Source organism: Neofelis nebulosa, chromosome 14 (genome assembly GCF_028018385.1).
Source record: "Neofelis nebulosa isolate mNeoNeb1 chromosome 14, mNeoNeb1.pri, whole genome shotgun sequence".
NCBI classification, from domain to species: domain Eukaryota; kingdom Metazoa; phylum Chordata; class Mammalia; order Carnivora; family Felidae; genus Neofelis; species Neofelis nebulosa.
Genome location: NC_080795.1, coordinates 50,964,051 through 50,986,647, shown reverse-complemented (window position 1 = coordinate 50,986,647; position 22,597 = coordinate 50,964,051). Strand labels below are relative to the sequence as shown.

The window sequence follows — 22,597 nt, the reverse complement described above, 5'->3', positions numbered from 1 at the left end:
ATCTCACAGCTTGTGAGTTTGAGCCCCGCATTGGGCTCTGTGCTGACAGCTCAGAGCCTGGAACCTGCTTTGGATTCTGTCTCCCTCTCTCTCTGTCCCTCCCCCACTCATTCTCTGTCTATCTCTCTCTCTGTCTCTCTCTCTCTCACTCTCTGTCTCTCTCTCTCCTTCAAAAATAAATAAACATTAAGAAATAAATAAAAATTAAAAAAATCGAAATCCATTGCTGCCAAACACCTCGTTTTGGTATATTCAGCGCATGTTGTTTCTCAGCCTTGGCACTGTGACATCTTGACCCAGATTATTCTTCGTGGTGGGAAGCTACCCAGTGTTTTGCAGGAGGTTTGGCAATAGCTCTGGCTTCAACCAACTAGAAGGTGGTAGCAACTCTTTCTCCCTCCTCTGACTCCCATTCTCAGGCTATGATGACCAAAAATGTCTCTGGGCATTACCAAATGTCCCCTAGGAGCAAAACTGTCAGTGGTTGAGAATCACCGAATTCACTGTGTTACATTAATGAAGAGTTATGAGATAGTCTTTCATTCTTTCTAACTCATTTTTCCGCTCTGAATCAGTTCTAAATAATTTTTTAAGTTTAGGTATTTATTTTGAGGGGGGGAGGTGCGGGTAGGGGTGTGGAGAGCAGAGCGAGAGGGAGAGTCCCAAGCAGGCTCCATACCATCAGCGAGGAGTCTGACTTGGGATATGAACTCACAAACAGTGACATCATGACCGAGCCTAAACCAAGAGTCCGATGCTTAACCAACTGAGCCACCCAGGTGCCCCTGAGCTAAATCAGTTTTAAAATATCAAATATTTTCATCAAGGTAGGATACTTACCTGAAAGCTAATATACCCAAGTGGGTTATCAGTAAAACTATGGTCTCCCCAAGGCCTCATTCTGTGCTTTTGAGTACAAAGTACTGGAAAGAATCCTTGACAAGATGAAGCTATACAATCTCATCCAACAAATGATCTTACTTCAAAATTCACACTAACTTTACTATTAAGCAAAAAACAGGCACATTTTCAAATATTGATTCCAACTAATGTCTGATCCTAACAGGCATGATCTTATCAAGGCCCCACTATAATAGAAGGAGTGTCAGGGTTAAACAGAATAGGCCAGGATAAGATCACAATCTACCTCACAATGATGTGATGGTATCGCAGAATGGGGGTAGTATTCTAAGTAATTATCATTAATAGATCCTGGCACAGGAAAGAGCAGGCCTCACTAGGTTTAAACAAATTTGAATGAGATAAAACAAGGTTGTTGAGAATCATACTTTAAGGTACGAGGTGTTCTTGAAGTCATTTTTTAGAGTTTAAAATACTAGATTCTAAGTGGACAGGGAGGTGTAGAATGATTTTAGTACCATGAACATGTAGGGGGGGGGGGAATGTCCCTTTATTGTTGATGTGGGTGCATTTATTCGTCTTTCTTACGTTCTGATCTAATTAGAGTATTTGTAAACAGGTTAGTTCTAGCTGCTGAATGAGGTTAAATGCATTTGCTGTTTGCAGTCTGCCAGACATCAATCTAATAATTAATCTCCATCACAACCATTAGAACAGTTTTGTTTATATATATTCTTTAAGTCCTTGGCCCAGCTTTAGGATATTCTTTCAACACTATGTAAGGCTTCTTAATGCCTTAATGAAATGGTTCACAGTAGCTTTTTTAACTTTTAAAAGTAAGATCATTGTACTGCACTGATTCATTCATTCTTTGACCTCTATGCCCTAGTATGCAAAAACTCGTGATTGTCACTTCATTATTTACTTCTCAAAGCCATAAGGAATACATGCAATCTGAAAAAAAAAAAAAGAATCAGGATACCTTAATCAGGATGCCTTTTTCAACTAATTAATGACAACTTAATAGACAAAATGGCATCCAGTAGAAGATTTCTATCTTTTGGAAGGTCTGTTGTATAAATCCATTGCTACTTACTGAGGTTTTTATGCTTATTACATTGAGCTAAATAAATATTTGCATGAAAAAAAATAGTGATCATTAGTCCAAATAATTAAAAGAACACAAATGATTTTGCTAGAAACTTGCTTTTAAACTCTAAATAGGTCACTACTCCCTCTCCCTTTATAAAATAGAGATAACAAGTCCTTTTCTTACCACCATGACACAACATTTATAAAGTTAAGCAAATATAAGGATATTAATTAGTAAATGTGATCAAAAATGTTTCAGTGATTGTTTTCATATACATTGAAAGCATAATTATGATTATTACTAGCACTATTATTTTTCTTATTTATACTCTGTCCAGACTTTTCTGGGAGGGGGAAAAGCCAAACTATATCTTACTCTGTGTTTCTTTTCTCAAATGGGTGATTAATTACAGGTGCTGAAATCTTTTGGCTAATCATCCAGGATGAATGCATTGCTTAAATCAGCAGGACATAGAGAACTCTAAACGCTACTAGTTGTTAACACAGTAAAGCAAAACAGAACATTCTACACTTTGTATCTTGTCTAAAAATAATGCAGTCATTGACCTTAACCTTATCAAACTGGTCCCATCATCAAGGTCAAATACAACAGTAAATAACTTCAGTTGAACATGAGCATACCATAAGTATTTGTGATACACTGTATCTATAGTTGCATTTTTCTACATAAAATGTGCTCACAAAAATTAATTTTTTAAGTAAATAAATTTAATTTTGAAATGGATTAGTGAGATCTGGTGAAAACTTAATATACAAAGGGTATCTATCCACTCTTTAGTCTTCTGAGAGCCTCCATTTCCACCTCAACACCATAATATACAATACACATGGACAAATTCCAAATATGTATCTAGAGAGACCAAAAACAGTAGTTGTTATCAGCATATACTCTCATATGATGGAGAGATTCTCTCCTTTACTTTGACCAAAGGAAAGAGGACATATGGGAGGCAATTCAGAAAATTTTTAGACCCTAATTATTTAGGAGGGACATCACTGATGGGTAATGGATGAATACTGAGGCTGTCTACTAAATCCAGAGAACCATTTGACATCTGTGTAGCGCCAGATGAAGAGATAGCAAAAGCACAGGTGTGGTGCTGGTTTTCCAGACTTGGAACACTTCACAAGAGTTAGCCATTGGCTTGGTTCACAGAGTGGCAGGAATGTTAAGCAGGCGCAGCTATATTTGAATCTCTCTTAGCAACTACCACGATGCATCCTGCTAATTCACTTTCCAGTTTCCATTTTGCAGTAACAGATTAAACAAAGAAAGGAAACTACTATCTGGAAAAAAAATCATCAGTTTGTTGAAAAACATATGGAAATACTGGTTTTTGTTTCTTCACCCACTAAAGGGATTTATGCGAAGAGAGAGCAAATGCCACAGAGCGAAAGTAGGGGCTGACTCTGTTGCCAACAGGCTCATCACTATTTTTCATCTTTGTAACATATACCCACAATATGCTCTTTTTCTTCAGCCTGCTAATCAGGGCAGTGGTACCTGATAGTGGATGATTGACTAAAGAAATCAAGATTGAACTTATTCCCTGAGGCACACAGTACCCCAGATCAAAGAGTGCACATGTGGCATCCTGAAAATGCAATCCCACTGCTCTCGCCTCTCAACTCCCTGACACAGGAACCAAAGACAAAACAGTGGTACTGTCTCTCTTTAAAGAGGGAGCAAAGAATTAGAGGGAGAATTTAGAGATCTGGACTGACTCCATTAAATAAATTCTTTTTAAAAAGCTCACGGCTAGTTTTTACTTTCTAACCCAATTTTCCATATTCTAATCTCAATGACAAATTAAGAATAGCCATGTTGGATGCTAAATGCTTAAACCCAGGATGATCTCTGTGCACATGAATGGATAGAATTTCATCTGGAAACATGGCTGTATTAAAAATGCAATGCAGTTTATTTCAAGAATCTGACAGAAATACTGGTGTTAATACTGGTGGGGTTTTTTTCGTTTTTTTTTTTTTTTGTTTTTTTTTTTTTAATCTGCAGCACCTTTAATTACATTGTCATTTAAAAAAAACACTTCTTTTCTTTAGCTATTTCAGAAGTCATTCTATTTCATTGAGTGCATGGTTAATAGACAATATTCTAAAGAAGGCTCACCTACCATTTCATACATAAGAGCACACAGAATAATAACAAACTTCATCCTGATTTAGGATCAGATTTTTAATGGCATAAAGAGCATTATAAATATCAATGGAAACTATAAAAATGTAATTAATGCCTGTGGAGTTATGAAGTTACCTCTCTTTTATCAGTTTTCTAGTATATTCAGTTGTATTCAATATGCAGCATTCTCAAAGCATTATAAGGAAACTCAAGCTCCAACTTAAGGAACTATAGTGAGCATTTAATCATTTCACAGTGGAATCTGCTTCATTTCCACACATCCCAATGATATGAAAGCACTTCACCATTACCAATACAGTATTAATAGTAATATCCATGTGCAGTGCTGATAAGATCTAATTCTTTTACCACATTCGGTTCGCTAGTTAAAAAAAATAATTATATTATTTCACAATTGGTCAGCATGGATCATGTAGATTTTGAGATGAGTCACATCTGCAAAATGGAAGCAAGTTAATGAGAAACTGTTTCTTTTAATGTTTATTTTTTGAGAGACAAAGAGAGATAGAGAGAGCAAGAGAGAAAGCAAGGGAGGGGCAGACAGAGAGGGAGATAGAGAACTTGAAGCAGCCGCCAGGCTGTCAGTGCAAAGCCGGACACGGGGCTGGAACTCAGGAACTGGGAGATCCTGACCTGAGCCGAAGTGGGACACTCAACTGTCTGAGCCACCTAGACACCCTATTACTGAGAAACTTTTAAGTGCTGTATACATCATGAATATTTTGTATTAGTTGATGGTAAAAAACCATTCAACTCACGTTATAATGCATTTCAGCAGCAACTGGAGTCAAACAATACAGTATAAGGTAAGTTAAAGTTAGATTATAGTAATTGATCAACTAAAATGGACTGCACTTCTTGTTTCTACTGATTTCCCTTCTTTTCAATGTTGAGGTAACTACATACACACTAGCAAAAGATAATAAACTATCAAGAAGTTTGCTGCTAAGACAGTAGGCTCCCCCGTTCCTTTAGATGCTGTCAAACCAACTGAACTGAGATGACTTGCTTCTCTTTTCAAGCCTTCAGTGGTTATGGAGGTATAAAAATAATCATCAAAAGACTGAGTACCCTGGGGGCGCCTGGGTGGCTCAGTCAGTTGAGCATCTGACTTAGGCTCAGGTCATGATCTCATCAGTTGATGCGTTCGAGCCCTGCTTCCGGCTCTGTGCTGACAGTTCAGAGCCTGGAGCCTGCTTCAGATTCTATGTCTCTCTCTCTCTCTCTCTCTCTCTCTCTCTCTGTCTCTGCCCCTCCCCTGCTCATGCTCTGTCTCTGTCTCAAAAATAAATGCATTTAAAAATAATTTTAAAAAAAGAAAAGACTGAGTACCCTTTTGTCCTCTACAATGTGAGTGGCATGCAAGGTTTGCAATAAACATTAGCAACACTTTAATAATATTCCTCCCAAATCATTTTATTTCTTAAGACTAGTGATAAATACTAAAATTAAAGATACAGTTCCCATCCCAATTAAACCGCTTACATCTTGTATCATCACAAAATATTTAGTATACTATTGCAATGAAGGTTATAGACAGTTCTCAATAATTCAGGCTCATGGAGAATAGAGAATAAGGAGAAATGAAAACTGACAGAAAATCAAATAATATGAGAGAACTCTGAGTTTTATTGCTTGCATATTTTTTACATTTCTCACATTTTCTTCTTCTTTTCTTACCATATTTGTCACTAAGACGATTGGGTCTCCCTATAATGCTCTAGTTGGCCAAGAATTATAAACATCTTTTACATCCTGCAGATTTATACACCTAAATACTCTACACTTGTTCTAAGTTACCTATTAGAGTACTTAAAATATCCTTATGATAATCTGGCAATTGTGTGTTTTGCTATAAGATAAAATAATAAAATTATGAGAAATAATGAAATTACAGAAACATTATCAATATTTATGATGTTGCCTAATCTATGACAAGAAAAACATTGGGTAATTTCGTGTAACTCATTCCACAAGAAGGGGGCCCTTCACTTCATGAGATTGTTTTATTTAGGAAAGTTAGGAGTATAAACAAAATAAAATTAAAATAGTAATCTTACTTGTTGGCAAAAATCAACCATTTATTGTGTGTGTGTGTGTGTGTGACTCTATATACGTGTGTGTATGTGTCTGTGTGCCTATGAATATGGCTTTTTGTGTGTTATGTTTGTTCAAAGCAATACATAAATTCATAAATATTATAAATGAATACAATTCAGTTATATTTAAATACTCATCCAAGAAGTAATTCCATTTGAGAAGAATTCAGATATCTGTGTCCTCACTGATTAGCAGGGTTCCTGACTTATATTACATGCAATATTAGTCAAGTTTTCCTTCCAGATGTCTAGCACAATGTACCTAACAGAGGTTAGGTTAGCCATTCAATTGTTTGTAAGCAACAGCAGGGGAAGACCATGGAAATAGTTATGAAGTAACATTCTACTACCCTCTCATTTGTTTGTAAGAAGGATTAAAATACATACACACACAACTTGGAAAGCACACAATTTGATTAGTGTGACAATAAAATGGGTCCATCCCCTCTATCTTGTCCTGTACGTAACCAATGGCCAGAGGTTTAGATTGCACCCTTTCTAGCAAGTTTACTGAATGATTAACGCCAAATAAAAATAAATGACCATATAAGAAAATCTGATTGCTCTTCATGAATGCAAACAATGAGTATTATTATCCAAATAAATCTATCCTTCCAGCGCTTTTTTAGGAAGAAAAAGTTGTGCTTTGAAATGACACTGGTAAATATGTCACTTTCCTTCTGGTTTATCTTTACATGCAGACATTCTTTTAAACAAAAGTTAAGAGTCTGAGTTCAACTCACCAAAACAAAGAGATTAAAGTTGAAGAGGGAGTCTCCCTCTATCAGCCAGGCTTCAGCTGAGGGGGCACAGTTCACCTCTAGGCAACTAAGTTCCTAACTGAGCACTGGACTCTCCATGGTATGTGAGGTCACTGCCTATCATTTATCCCTCTGACAACCACTTTGTTTTTCACTCTTTATGCCTGTATGCTTATTTATAACATGCCAGACTAACAGTGGGATGAATGAAGGAATAAACCAGCAGAATCTAAGCCTGAAGATACTTAAAGATATAAAAGCCTGTTGACAGGATGCCAACTTTTCTGGCCCCCATTCACTAACTGCTCTCCATTTTTATTATCGTGGAATGCTACAAAATACTGGTTCTGTTTTGCTGGAGCTTCAACTGTCTTCTGGTTGTTTTTCTTCATGGGTAAGAATTATTTTATTCTAGCTGTTCTAGGAACCATAGATCAGTTTTGAAAGCTCACTAGAATTCTCTTAGCTATATGAATTGGGGGTGTGTGTGTGTGTGTGTGTGTAAACATTTAATGTGGATTTTTTTAAAATCCACAGTAAAAATAGCACATTTATCCCCTTTACAAAAATCCCAATAAATAACAAAGGTACATTAGGCTCCAAAACAGCTTAACTGAACCATATGTGGATCCAAAGGCCTGCCAAAATGGAATCAGCATTGTAAAAGATAGTTTCATATTTCATCTACCCATAAAATAGGAACTTACAGAATATAAAATGTATTGGCCACTGGCACAGAGCTTGTGATGACAATGGCATGGAAACTCACTGTCAGCAGATTAAAAGTGACCTCCAATATAGACTCTGGGAGGTTTCTTGAGATTTTTCTCTCCTTGTCTATTTTTATTACTTATTATTATTTCTTGTCTTTTTGACTTAGATTGACTAATCACAGATTATGGAACAAGCAACTTAAAACAGCATCTTGAACCTCAGCCCTTCTGACAATCATAGAATTTCACCATTACAGTATTTCCTCAGAAAATCTTCGAGAAGCAGCAGAAGGTTTGGCACTGAACCCTTAGGACCCCATTAAGGGCCTCTGCCGTATTCCACAGCTCATCTAGCCCAAAACGGCACACTCTACTCCCACAGATGCTCTCCAAAGCCATTTGGAATCCTCTTTTCCTTATCAGGCTGATACAGACCTGCATCATCCTCGGAGCCTTCTGACAGGGGCTACAACAATTGGGGGGGGGGGTGATACAACTGTTCATTGTTTCCTTTCACAAAACCCTGCCACAGGGCGCAGATTAACACCAAAAAATAGATGGCTGCAACCAAAGAGAAACATTTTTCAGAGTGCCTCCACCTGATTAATGAAGCAATGGAGCCGACCACTGTTTGGCGCCCATGATGCACTCTCCCCCCGCCTCCTCCTGGAGTATCAGTGAGATGGGAACACTCCTGGCAGTGTCTGCTTCCTTTGAAGAGCTGTCATGCTCATAAGGTTTTGAAGGGAGGAAGGCAACAATTCTAAAACTGCCTGTGCTCCCTGTTGAAAATATTCACGTAAAGGAGTGAAACTTCTTTTTGCCACCATTGAACTTTTTTAAATGACGAAAAACGCTCTTTTTCTCCCCCCTCTTGTAGATACTTCATTCAACACGTACTTGGGACCTGACGCTTGTCTCAGATGCGCATGCGGACATCACTGGGCACCTCATGTGGACTAATGTGCTACACATGCCTGAGCAGCAGTGATTTTAAGATGCAAGGTGGTAACGCCATATCCGAGATTAGCATCAGAACCCAAGGGACTCTTGCTGCTCCTGTCCACGGGGTAACGCTCACACATGGGGTAATGAGAAACAAATGGTATTTGTTTGACTTCTTAATAAAATCTCAAACTTACGGCACGTGAAATGCCTTTGCTCTTCCGAACTTGGTCCCCATTTCTTCATATTTCATGATGTGTCACAGCCTGTGTTATGACTGCCTTATTCACTCCATTCTATACCGAACTCTAAACTGCCATAAATAATGGAAGAATTGAGTTAACATTTTAAAATACGAACCTAACTCAAAAGTGAGTCAGACAGGGTAAATTACTTTTCCAATTGTCTGAAATCCCCAATCACACACCTGAGAAATGCCTTCTGAAGAATAACTTCTTACAAAAAGAAAACACAAAGAAGCCAGGATAATTCAAAAAGCAGTTTGACCGCTTAACCTTTCTTTCTCTTCCTCAAAATACATGTTTTTGCTCTGCTTCTGTGGTGATTGTACTTAGATGATAAATACTCTAAGTACACACCTTGTACTTCTCTAGGCTATGAGTTCTCAGAACAGCCACGCTAGCTAATCAGTAAGTATATCTGTGTGTATAAATACATGTGTGCACATGTGTATGAAGAGGTATATGTACAATGACAACCAAAGTGCTTTTAAATATGTTCAGAGAGGGGACAGAGGAGAAAAGCCTGCATGCACTGCTTAGGGGAGCAGTGTCTAAAGAAATGGGTAATCTATTTTCTATTCCTGGGCACCATAAAAAGTAATCTAGGTCTGTACAACAATCTGTATATTTTTTTCAAAGTGACTAACTGCATATAATTCTATATAATTTTACAACAACTCTATGACGCCTAGCTGGCATAATAACATCCGTTTTATAAGTGAAGAAGCGGAGAGCGTGTGTGATTATCCAAGATAGCACATCCACTACGGTGATAACAGTCAGAAGTAGAATCAGCTACCGTAACCACATCATGGGCTCTTTCCCATACTTTCTCTCCCATCTCTTTACAGTGTGTTAGTGGCTTCTCAAAATGACTGAAAGAGAAGGAACACTCAGCAAACACTCTGCTTTTGGTTCCTAACTCCCAGTAAATTTTGTAGAAGTCGCGTTTTATACATTTCAATTCATCTTTCGCTATCCTCCCAATTTCCAAATAAATTAATCAAGAAGTTACTAATCACCTTCCATGTGGGAAACCTTATTTAGCTTCAAAAGTAAGAATAAAATAGATGTCATCTTCATAAAGTCTTTCACTTCTCAGCTAACCTTTGATTTTGATGATAATACTTTATAACATATGACTTAATATTCTCGGTTCATATTCACTCCATTTTCTTTTGTGACTTCTCTTATTGCTCTTATTGTTCAAAAGTCCTTCTTTATCCAGAGGTTGGGTAACTATGTAAACTACCTTCAAGGGTAAACAGACCCTGAGAGGGCTCCAAAGAGCCCAGCCTTTGGTTTCAATGCCTTGTGCAATTCTCTTCCCTCTGGTGCGGGCTAGTCTAGCGACTGGATTTTAATGAATAGAATTTAGCAAAAGTAATGGACTCCTGCTTCCGAGATCAGGCTACAGAAAACACTGTGGCTTCCATCTTAGGCTCCTTCTCTTGCTCTCTTACTTGCTTGCTCAAAGAGAAGTCAGCTGCGATGACATGAGTTGCTCTATGGAGATGCCCACGAGGCAAAAAACTGGGTCAGTAGCCTTGCTTAGTAAGCTTGCAAGCCAATCTTCCTGTAGTTGAGAGTTAGAGGACACCATAGCCCTGACTGTCGCTGTGATTGCAGCCTTGTGAGAGACACTGTATCAGAGACATCCAGATACGCTGTGCTCACATTTCTGACTCTCAGAAACTAGGAATAGAGAGTATGAGAGAAAAACCCACAAAGCTTACACACATAGCCCTATGCTTGACTCTGAGTGCCCAACTTTTATAACAGAAAGAGATATAACACCAATAAAATGGCACAAAAGACATACAGGTTACTAGAATCAAGAAGCCACAGTTTTGCCAAACTAGGCCAGAGGATTTTGTGAGGAAAGTGATGTAAAGGTAAATAATAATAAGGAATCACTTCAAATTTTATGGGTAAATTAACAAAGAAAAGACATGTTAATTCCAAAAGAGAGTTCCTCAAATAATTTCCTAAGTTTCCAAAAGCACTTAAGAGATACTGCTTTATTTTTCTCTTATCAGAGAAACATTGCCTCTGGACCATCACACAACATTAACATAAAGCCTCATAGGAGTGGCTTAAACAAGGTCACACTCACAAACTTTCCTATACCAGGAAAACCTCATGATATTAAAGATTGTCAGTGATAACTGAGAGCTATTGTTAAATTATATTTGATTAATGGTATCCTGGGAATACCTATTCATAGTTTAAAAGCAGAGTCCAATATTTTATAACATATTTCAAGAGTTATCCCTAAGTCATACTGATTTTTAAGACCAAACAGAAGAAATACAAAATCGTCCATTTTTTCCACTGTTATCATTTCCAACTTACTGAGTGTATTAATTATCATGCCTAGCTGAGATCACTGCAAAATCCTCGTAACATCGGAACGATATTTATCATAACCATGCAAATAACAGGTAAAAGTGTACAATGCCAAACCAATTGTTTTAAAAAGACTTGTGGAATGCCAAGTCTTCAAAAAAAAAAAAAAATCAAGGAGAAAGACTTTAAAAGTCAAGTCATGCCAGATATATCAGCAAATATCAGAAGAAAATTTTGATCAACTTTTCAAACTGCTCTTCACAGTGCTTTCTCATTTTAACCTCTCCTCCAGCCAAAAATGTTTTCTGAGCTTTATCTTCTATAATCTGTGTTATGAAAACAATAGAGTTATATTTTACTAAACACTCCCTCACCACCCAAGAATTTGACAAACTCCCCTTGGGGAACAGAGACTCTATTTCCACCCTCTGAGGGACCATAAAATGTGAAAAAAGTCTACAAACGGGAACGATTCCACAAAGAGTGTCTAGAGCTATAAACCAATAGCCAGACTTTGTCTTCGATGCTTGTATTCCCTGGGAAAGGTGGTACTACTCATTGGTCTCTTCAAATTTATACACATCTTCTTCTTAGAACAACTTTGATCATATGATGATATGAATAACTAAACTACCCCTTCTAGACACTGACTAAATTAACAGCATCACATGGAGTCATTTTAATAACTACTTAAAAAGAGCATCTTCAATAAATTTCTCCTTAAATTCTAGAGAAAGGGAACAGTGAATATTCTGGCATGAAGAAAAAGATCCTTTTTGTTTATTCAAACTTGGCCTAAGTTTAGATAAATAGATTTAGCCATGTATCATAATTCAAAGGCAAAAATGTGTTTAAATGTCAGGCATAAGTGAGTAAAGTATAATAAACTGTCTACATATGACGAGGAATTGTTTTTGTGTTCCCACCTTTCAAAGGCAAGTCCAAACATAAAGAACCTGGAAAGACTTCACCCATCAGAAGAAACAATGAATCAAAAAGAGATTGAGATTAGCAGAGAGATTAGCTACACACAAGGGCGTATCTTGGAGGCAGGTACAAATTATCAAGAAAGGCCCAATTTATATTTTCATTTCAACATTATTTTCTCATATTACAATATAACGCGATCCATTGCCAACATCATCACTATGCCTGCACTATAATACCATCAGTCCCTTCAGATCCATACGCAACTGACTTGTCTGGTTTGCCTCTATAGAGATCTGAATTGTGAAATAATTCTTTTGTGCTTGGGTTCTTCCTTTCTGACTCACATTCTATAGGATGCCTTTACCAACATGGGATTCCATACCAATATCTCCCTTCTCCCACAAACAAACAAATAACAAACAAACAAATAGACAAGAAACCTACTCTAATTCCAAAAACCAGACCAATGTGTCACTTTCCAAGGCTTTGCTGCTTTAAATGTCTTGTCTCATGTCTTCTTTGAGCAGCTTCCACTCAGTTTCCATTAATTCTCCACAAAGCAGATAGAGTGTAAGAGAAGCCAGGATCTTGGCCTCCCTAAGGGACAAATCTACAACCTCCATCAATAATGAATTTCACCAACGCTCCCCAAGAGGAAGAGGGTACAATTAAAAAGGTTATAAGTCCTTGCACTACTAGAACCTAAGGGCATCCGTGAATGAAACTGGCTTAAGCCCAATTAGAGGAATCAGTACATTTGTCTTCTCTTGGAACAACCCTGCTCTTACGGTTCCCATCAATTCAGTATAAATCTGACTGATCTTATCCAAGAAGTTAATAGAAAATTGCTCACAGTGGGCGACTGCCACCTCAGTTTCCAAGCAGAGACAGATGGAATTTCCCAGATGGTTTGTCACTGGAAAGAGCGATGCTGGATGAGACTTCACAGAAAGCATGGTAGAGGAGAACACCTTCTTGGCCTTCACCCATGTCATAGTGAGGGATCTAAAACTGATTCCACTGTAAACAAATCGTAATTGCCTCAAAGGGCTCAACACATCAGCCTCCCGAACTGTTTCAGGGGTTGCAAATCTTACACTGAAATTAGTCAATATTTATCAAGAAACCATCCTGGGTATATCTCCTTATTGGGTAAAAACTGAAGAAATGTGTAGTTATCCTTCCCTGCTGCATCTCACACTCAATTGAGTTTAAGAATACACATAAATATAAAAACAAACAAAACACAGACACAAGATAGTATTAACTGGTAATGGTATTGCTAAGTTGGGCAGATGAAGGAAGATTCCTGAGGAAACAAAAGAAATGGGTACGAAGACTCAGGGAAAATGCAAGGATCTTGAATAAAGAGATGGGCATCGTTCACGAATACTAGAGAAAAGTTAAAGGAAAGAACTGATTTACTAATTCTTTAAGGTTATTTATTGGGCCTGTGCTCGAAGTCAGACATTGCTCTAGGAAGGATGGACGCAAAGATAAAAGACAAGAAGCATATAGTCTGCAGGGGAGACAGACAAGTAAACAGACACAATTATGTGATAAATGCTTTTATCCTAGTAAAGCTACAGCATCATGGGAACACTTGAGGAGTCTATATCTATCCCAGACTTTAAGTTAAGTAAGTCTACTTGAGCTGAGTCTTTAAGTAAGAATTGGGGGTCAGTGGGATAAAGAGGGGTGGGGGCAGAACATAGGGTTTTCCAGGATGATGAATAGTGTGGCCAAATACATAGAGATGGTCTATTCTCTCGTGCCCTTTAAGATAATTTTAAGCACATAGGGTGACACTACTTTTGTTTTTAGGACACACTGCGATTTGGATAAAGGAAAAGGAGACAAGAGGGAAGGCAGGAAGAAAAGTAGAAGAATATGATGATAATCAGGAAGAAAAGATGGAGATTTCAACTAAAGCAGTGATACCAGGAACAGAGAAGAGAGCAGATTAGAGGAAATCAGAAGTTATAGTACCTGGTTTCTGGAAGTGAAAACGAGAATCCTGAAAGATGAAAAAAAAAAAAAAAGCAAGGGTAGTAGTTACAGGCAATAAAGCAGAGGGATGTGTGCCCATGCACTCGTATGTGCGTGAATATGTGGATAAATGGACATTTGAGTTTTAAGACAAGGAGAGGTAGGAATGGAGAAAAAAAACAACAAAGAATAACGTCTAGAATGAACTTCTTGCAGAGGCAGGAAAGGAGATGCAGAGACATAGGATCAAAGGTGACTCCAAGTGGAAAGTCAGGGAGAAGACTAGAGAGGCAATCTGTGGAAACAGTACTAAACTCTCCTTGTGACTATTTAGTTGGAGCAAGTCAGTGGGAAAGGCTTACAAAACAGTTGAAATGTGCTATTAGAGAAAGGGTAAAAAGCCAAGGTTAGAGATTTTTTAATTTAAATGTCATTTGTAAATTAGTAGCTGAAGCTTTGCAAGTGGATAAGCTCCCTGAGGCACTGGGAACAGAGGGAGAAGAGAAGAAAGGCCAGAGTGTTTTGGGAAACACGCACAGTTAAATTCAAAAGAGCCAAGACCCAGAGAGATATGAGAAGTAGGAAAGTATGGTAGTCCTGAGCCTAGATTAGAATGAATATTAAAAAGGAAGAGATCTTTCCCAATGTCAACATCAATGAAAAGAAATGTTAAGGCGCAACAAAGAGTCATGCCTCATCAAATTATAAATTATATCATTGAGATGGTGGAGATTGGAGGATATGGGTGGGGTCCATCAGAATGCTCATGGTAAGGAAAGTCAGATTTTTAGTTTAAAGAGTATGTGTTGAATATCTATTATGTGCCAGAGGCAGAGGTCTAAAACTGAATAAAAATTTTAAAAGAAATCTATGTTCTCTAGAATCTCAACAATAATTTGGATATTACTTTCAAATTGACTTCATTATTATATTTTAGAGGTTGAGGTTTCCCCAGAACTTACCATGAAATTGATTCGAGTGCAAGTAGTCCATTGGGTAGGCAATCTCACAAAATTTCAGTAGAGGTATGGAGAAACAGGAAAGAGAAGGAAGGTCATAAAGAATGCATTATAAAGCCAACTGGAGCTCAGTTCCACTGGCAAACTCTAACCGCTTCTCAGAGCCTAAAGGAGAGGCAAGGAGACGGGGGTATCTATCCACCAGCTTCTGTCTCTCATTGGTTATCAGTCCTGGAAATATTAGTTCTCCAGCACATCTAGTTTGTCTGGTTTGCAGTGAATTTGCTCCTGAGGTTGGGAAAAAAGTCCTCTAATAGAAAGTCACAGATACTTCCACTAAGCAGCTTTTGACTACACAGATAAACGCTAGAGACATATGGGCAGGGGCGTACTTGCTACAGGGTGTGTACAACACGAGGCTTGAAGACTTTGGCAATGAATGGGATCAGAGATTGGTACTGAACTAGAAGTTCAGTTAGAACTAGACATAGTTAGACATAGTTAGTTAGGGCTAGAAGGAGAGGAACAGAGACATCTAAAAATTCTGATATTTTCCTATGGTATCGAACAGGAACCTCTAATTCTTTCCCCAACCACATTTTAACGATGATAACGATCTTAAAAAGTTTAAGGTACAATTTAACACCTGTATTATTTGATTATTAAGGCAATGAAATGCTGTCTACAGTACCCTTTATATGCATATTTCCCATTTGTAGAATTGAATGTCACAAACGTCCTATGAGAAAATAAGACAATCTCTCCTGATTGAGCAGGATCAATAAAATGAGACTTCTCTGTCAGACTTCACTTATTGAATTGAACAGGTTGTGAGGAATTTAGTATTAAGTAGTAAGTAATGTGGGACTTTCTATTTATGTTCTATTTAATAAAGTATGCATGTTGTATAATTCCAGCAGTTGGCTGAATTAGACTAGTTAGCTACTGACAGCTGATATATTCAGAAGCAAGGAAGGGCAAATGTCACTGAAATTAAAGACATCCAATCTTCCAAACAGTCATTGTTGTTTGACACTTATTAGGCCCTCATTATGTGCTAGCATATGATTTAGCATATTGCAAAGACCTTTGGAGAAAATGGAGGAAACGTCAAAGGTACAACATGTAAATACAGAAATTCTACAATACCCCCAAAACAGATACTGATCATAATTTAAAGTGATTTTTAAAACAGCTTGTCAGTAGTCCTCTGAATGAAACTGCAAGACTTCTAAAAAAGTTAAGTTTGTGTCACCGTGATAGCATTTAATGTAAGTTATTCCTTGGTACAGAGGTGGGATGTTGGAGAGAAGGCTAGGCTCACCCACTGGCTAACAGTCCATTCAGGGGTGCACAATTATATCCGAAAAAACTGAAACAATACATGGTAGTCCTTTGGAGGCTATGATGCTTAATTTTATGTGACAACTTGGAAGGTGTTAACTTAAAAAAAAATTTTTAATGTTTATTATTTATTTTTGACAGAGACACAGACAAAGACAGAGACAGAGCAAGCAGGGGAGGGGCAGAGAGAGAGGGAGACACAGAATCCGAAGCAGCATCTGAGCTGGCAGCACAGAGCCTGACATGGGGCTTGATCTTACAAACCCCAAGATCATGACCTGAGCCGAAGTCGGACGCTTAACTGAGCGTCCCAGTTCAGTACTGAGCCACCCAGGCACCCCATGGAAGGTGTGTTAGATGAGACTAACATTTGAATCAGTGAACTTTGGATAAAGCAGATTGCTCTCTGTAATGCAGGTGGGTCTCATCTAACCAGGTGAAGGCCTGAAAAGAACAAAAAGACTGACCTCTCCAAGCAACAAGCTTCATCTGTACCATTGGTTCTCCTGGGTCTTTGCCTACTGGTCTTTGGTCTGGAACTGCACCATTGTTTCTCTTAGGGCTCCAGCCTGCTGGCCCACACTGAAGATTTCTGACTGGCCAGTCTTCATAAGCCAATTCCTTATAGTTAATATCCTCTTTCCCTCTCCTCTCTCTCTGACCCATATCTGTGCAATGAATGTAGTAACTACATGTTGTTGCTGCTATTATTAAATCATGAAATGATACATGACGTATCAAACAAGATAATGGGGTGTGGGCAAAAGATTATTTATTTCTATGTTCAGTGTGTTACATAATTCCAAGAATAACTTTTTGTCAAATCAATTTGTTTGGCGTTTCAATACAGCCTGTATTTCTTGAAATGTGCTCTATACACCCAAATGCCTGGTCTGCAAAGGCTTCCTGCAGAAGGTGGCATATTGCTAATGCACTTCAAGATGGGAACTTGAAAGATATAAAAAGGATTTGACATCTGGCATGGTGACTCAATTAATTACTGTGTTGGATTAATTAGTGTGCTGAATCTCCTGAGCCAACACCATGAGTCTGAGCAGACTCACATTACACTGGTTGGCAAATAAGCACTGTAGGAGGGTGCTACTTCCAAATTTGCTTCAAGGTTGGGTACGGAAGGGTTAGGAGGCTATATATTTTATGATAAGGAAAATTTATCTTTAGGACATAAAATACAAGTGAAAGTACTGTCCAAATTATCGAGGTAATGAAATCACAGGAGCCTTTGAATTAACTCATAATTGCGCCAATAGTCTATCAATTACCATAACAAATATTTTGCCTAAAGAAAAAAAACATTGTGTATTTTCTCCAGAGTTTTTAAAATAAACTTAGACTATGTGTAAAGAAATCCCAAACATTTTTATCATGTTCAAATCATGCTACACATGCTCTTGAGCAGACAGTGTGGCATGGTCTTTAAGAATACATGATGCTGGGGGCGCCTGGGTGGCTCAGTCGGTTAAGCATCCGACTTCGGCTCAGGTCAGGATCTTGCGGTCCATGAGGTTGAGCCCCGCATCGGGCCCTGTGCTGACGGCTCAGAGCCTGAAGCCTACTTCAGATTCTGTGTTCCCCTCTCTCTGTGCTCCTTCCCTGCTCATGTTCTGTCTCTCTCTCTCTCTCTCTCTCAAAAATAAATACCCATTTAAAAACAATTGTTTTAAATACAGATGCTGGAATCAAAAGGTCTACGCCTTTATTTTCTTATCTAATTTTAAACAGACACAAATTCAGGTTTGTTTTGAGGATTAAATGAGTGAATCCCTTTCAAATTCTCTACACAGTGGCTAGAAAAGAATGAGTATGTGGTATATGTTAGCTCATTATTCTACAGTAGGAACAGTAGTACCCAAAGTGGTACCAGGAGTATTTAGTGACTTAAAATTAGAAGTAAATTTTGGAAAGGAATGCTATCACAAAAGGAAAGTCTTTTAAGGTATACTTTGGCAAAGCAACTAAGTTTTTAAATAGAGAAAATTACTATAGTTTCAGGAAATAACATGAATCAAATATTGAAACCCTAAGGCAAAAAAATAAAACCAGACTATTAAGATTATTTTCTATAAAAAAAACTACTACCCACTACTGGTTTTTGATACCCTGAAGAGTATTCATAGTCTTAAAATAATATCAAATAGTACCAATGGTATCAAAACTTCTTCATATCTATAAGCTGAACCCTTTAAAAATATTAAACATGCCATCAAATAGCCTTACAATGGTACAAGAATATTTAAAGAACATTTGTCCAAAAAATAGGACATTATTTCATTGAAATTAACCTTTGACAAATAGGTTTATTTTTCACCCAAAATGTAGCAAATGCTAAAAATGTATAATTGTACCATCCCACATATATAAATAGATAATCATATAAAGATCAAAAACTGAATTTTCATATAGATATTAGTTTGATATAGTAAAAGGAGAACATTTCTCTTTTACTTCAATGACAGGTGCTACTTCAGTGGCAGTACACTTTTGAAGAAATATCAGAGAAATAACTAAAGGTTGTGTTGGGGATGAATATGCAGTGATAAATAAGTATCTTATTGCCGAAAACATTTTTTAAGCGAGAGAACCAATAGAAACTTCCAGATAAAATGGGCTTAGAGTAGTATTTAACTCAACCCTTGATGGTTAGACAATCTTCGTCTTGCCTTTGCTCGGAAATCAGTATGGTAAATATTGTTCTCTCAATGGAATCAATAGACCAGTCTATTAACAACTCAACCGACCAACGCCTGCGGTGTTTGTGGGGCCACATCGCAAAGCCTTTTTGAAGTGGGTAAACTGGACCACTAGGAATTAAGTTGCCCACATGATCAAGTATTTAGCTTAGCCTATGAACTTGTTCAGTTCTTAAATACATGGGAAATCACCGACTTCATCCTTTTATGGATAAATATGTGGATTTAGGAAGTAAAAATCACACCCTAGAATCTCCCATGTTGTTTAAAAGTTTGGTGACACAAATATTTCCTATGTATTCCAATCATTACTTCTGGCTGAACCAATAACCTCTGTGTCAGCCAATAGGCACTGAATAAGCGGAGATCCACACATACCAGTTTCTTTCATGTAATAACTTGAAGGAGAAATTTCTTTCACGTAACAAATTGAAGAAGGGCTGCAGTGTTGCTGAGTTCAGTACATTTGTCAAAACCCCTCTGGGGAGTTTTTATGGCCCCACAGGGTAGACAGAGTCATCTGGCAGCCGTGAGACTCTTCTCATATAAGTGGCTTTTAGGAAGAATGTCATTTCGTATATATAACTTGTGGAACTCCTAAATAATATAAAACATTTGTTTCCCCAAGTTTTATCACTTGTATCATCACTTAAACAGGAGAGGTCCCAATGTCTGTACCCTGGAACCTGTGAATGTTACATCATATGGCAAAAGGGAATTAAGGAAGCCGATGGAATTAAAGTCGCTCATCAGCTGCCCTTAAAAGAGGATGATTATCCTAGATTTACCCAGATGGGCCCACTATAATCACAGGTGTTCTTAAATGTGGATGTGAGGAAGACTCAATCAGCCACCGTTGGCTTTGTAGACGGCAGGGGGCCTTGAGCCAAGGGCTGTGGATGGTCTTGAGAAGCTGGAAAAGTGAAGGAAACAGAGTCACCCTAGGAGACTCCAGAGACGGACTCAGTGCTGCAGATGCTTAGTTTTAGCCCATCAGACCTCAGACCGGCAGAACTGCAAGGTGATGTATTTGAGCTGTTTCCAAGCCACAAAGTTTGTGGTAGATAATTTGCTACAGCAGCAACGGGAAAACTAAAATATCCAATTAAGAAATGAAGTTTAAATGTATCCACGTATTCCATCTTTCCACTACTTTTTAACACAGGAGTTAATCGACTATCCGTATAATCTTACCTAGAGGTAGATTTTACAGAGATTTTACAAAAATGCTCACAGAAATTATGACGCTAATCATTCATCGTTGCTCTAAAAGGTACAAATAGTATTACGGAGGAATAACAAGGTTGTTCATTTCTTGTTCTTCATGTAAACCTGTAATGTATGACAATTAATTTGTGTCATCTTAAAAATAAAAGCATTTGTATATATTATTAAGTGTGAGTAGTATTAGTCTGGCTAAGCAGATAAAGCAACAACCTTATAAATTACCTTACTAAACAACCATTTGGTATGATTAACCTGTTTCCTTCTAAATTCTGCGTATATTACTGTCAGAGACAAACCACTTGGAAAGTCTCCAAGTTTTGTGGGCCATGAAAAAGAAAAAACAAACTGTTATTTTCAGCGATTTCCCTGGGAAGCAAGCAGAGATAATTTCTGAGCTATGACAAAATACTGAGTCAACCATCTCAGAACATCCACATACCAAGGAGTTATTATTCAGGTCCATCTTCCCAGCAAATGGCCCCCAGGTTGTTCCCACAGGAAGTTGCTGCCGACTCTGGATTTTTCGTTCCCCGTCTTTCTGAAATACCTCCAGCTCTCCTGCAGACAATAAAAACAAGAGGTGTTTAGAGTACCTTCACGTGTGTTTTACCCACAGCCACCTCTTTTTTGTGTGTTTGCTTTACACACACAACATTCTCGGGATTCATATAAAGGGAATTAATTATGCTTGTCTGAAAACCAACTGATCTCGTTATCCTGAGAGGAAAATAAAACTTGTCCTTATAATGGTATTCAGATTTAGTCCAATTTCTTTCTTGCACCTTTTTCACACACATCATCCACAGAAGTGAATTCTATTTAGTAAGTCCTTAAGAACCTGAAATAATAACACTCTTCCAAAAGCAGTGCTGTGATGCCAAAACGGATAGACAAGAAACATTAGGACAATGGCTTAGAGTTAACATTCTTATATTTGCTCACGAATGTAACTAAAAATTATAATTAAAGATATACACCTTACACAATACTTTTATTATAGTTATTCAAGACTCGTGGTGAGCAACATCTGGAGAGTCTCTGGAAGTATGTGGTAGTTTTTTCAAGGTACTACTAATTTCAGGGGCTAAAATATTTACACGTACAAAAAGTAGAGATGTATGTTTTCCCAAATTAAAAAAATGTTTAATCAAATTCATTTTTCTTTTATATTTGGTATTTGATGTAGATTCTGTCACCAGAAGAGTTTGGAAAAAAAAAACACCTTATGAAACAGCCAGTTTAGGGTGGTCTCCCTCCTTTCATTCCCTCCAAATTATTACATTGGATCATTAAAAGGAAACAGGAAGTGAAGATAGTATACATGTTAGCATAAAGTAGGAATTCATCAAATGCTCACTTAAATAATAAATGAATAAGGGGCGCCTGGGTGTCTCAGTTGGTTAAGTGTCTGACTTCAGCTCAGGTCACGATCATGTGGTTGACGAGTCTGAGCCCTGCGTTGGGCTCTGTGCTGACAGCTCGGAGCTTGGGGCCTGCCTCAGATTATGTGTCTCCCTCTCTCTGTCCCTCCCCTGCTCATGCTCTGTCTCACTCTCAAACATAAATAAACATTAAAAAAATTAAGAAATAAAATAAAGAAATAAGTGAATTAATTTAAAAAAAATAACTAAGTGAAGGCTTCAAATCTTCAAAGAATGGCCATCAGCCTAAAAAGTCTTTGGGATAATCAAACAAAATCTCAATCATGAATTGGAGAATTGGAATCTTTCTCTTTAAATAATTAAATCTATGATATTTATGTTCTGATAGTATCACTATACCATATTATCATAGCAAAAGCTTTGTATTTTAAAATATTAATCTTAATAATACAATGTATTAGTTCTTTTTATTGGTATTTCTTCTCAACCTGCTGAAGAGCAGACATTAAAGCGGGAACGAATGGATGAATAAGAAGTATAAATGGGGGGCACCTGGGTGGCGCAGTCGGTTAAGCGTCCGACTTCAGCCAGGTCACGATCTCACGGTCCGTGAGCTCGAGCCCCGCGTCAGGCTCTGGGCTGATGGCTCGGAGCCTGGAGCCTGTTTCCGATTCTGTGTCTCCCTCTCTCTCTGTCCCTCCCCCGTTCATGCTCTGTCTCTCTCTGTCCCAAAAAAATAAAATAAACGTTGAAAAAAAAAAAAAAAAAAAAAAAAGAAGTATAAATGGAAACCCAAATACCACAGATAGCTGAG

At 37.8% G+C, this 22,597-nt stretch overlaps 1 protein-coding gene across 2 annotated transcripts in view; it reads right to left on the bottom strand.

Moving 5' to 3' along the window:
• ZFPM2 (zinc finger protein, FOG family member 2) overlaps nt 1-22,597 on the bottom strand; it is a 471,767-nt gene that overhangs the window by 214,644 nt on the left and 234,526 nt on the right. For both annotated transcript variants that reach the window (XM_058698815.1, XM_058698816.1), the window contains one exon: nt 20,841-20,959. In XM_058698815.1, the coding sequence (XP_058554798.1) occupies nt 20,841-20,959 (119 nt within the window). The remainder of the gene's footprint in view (nt 1-20,840; nt 20,960-22,597) is intronic.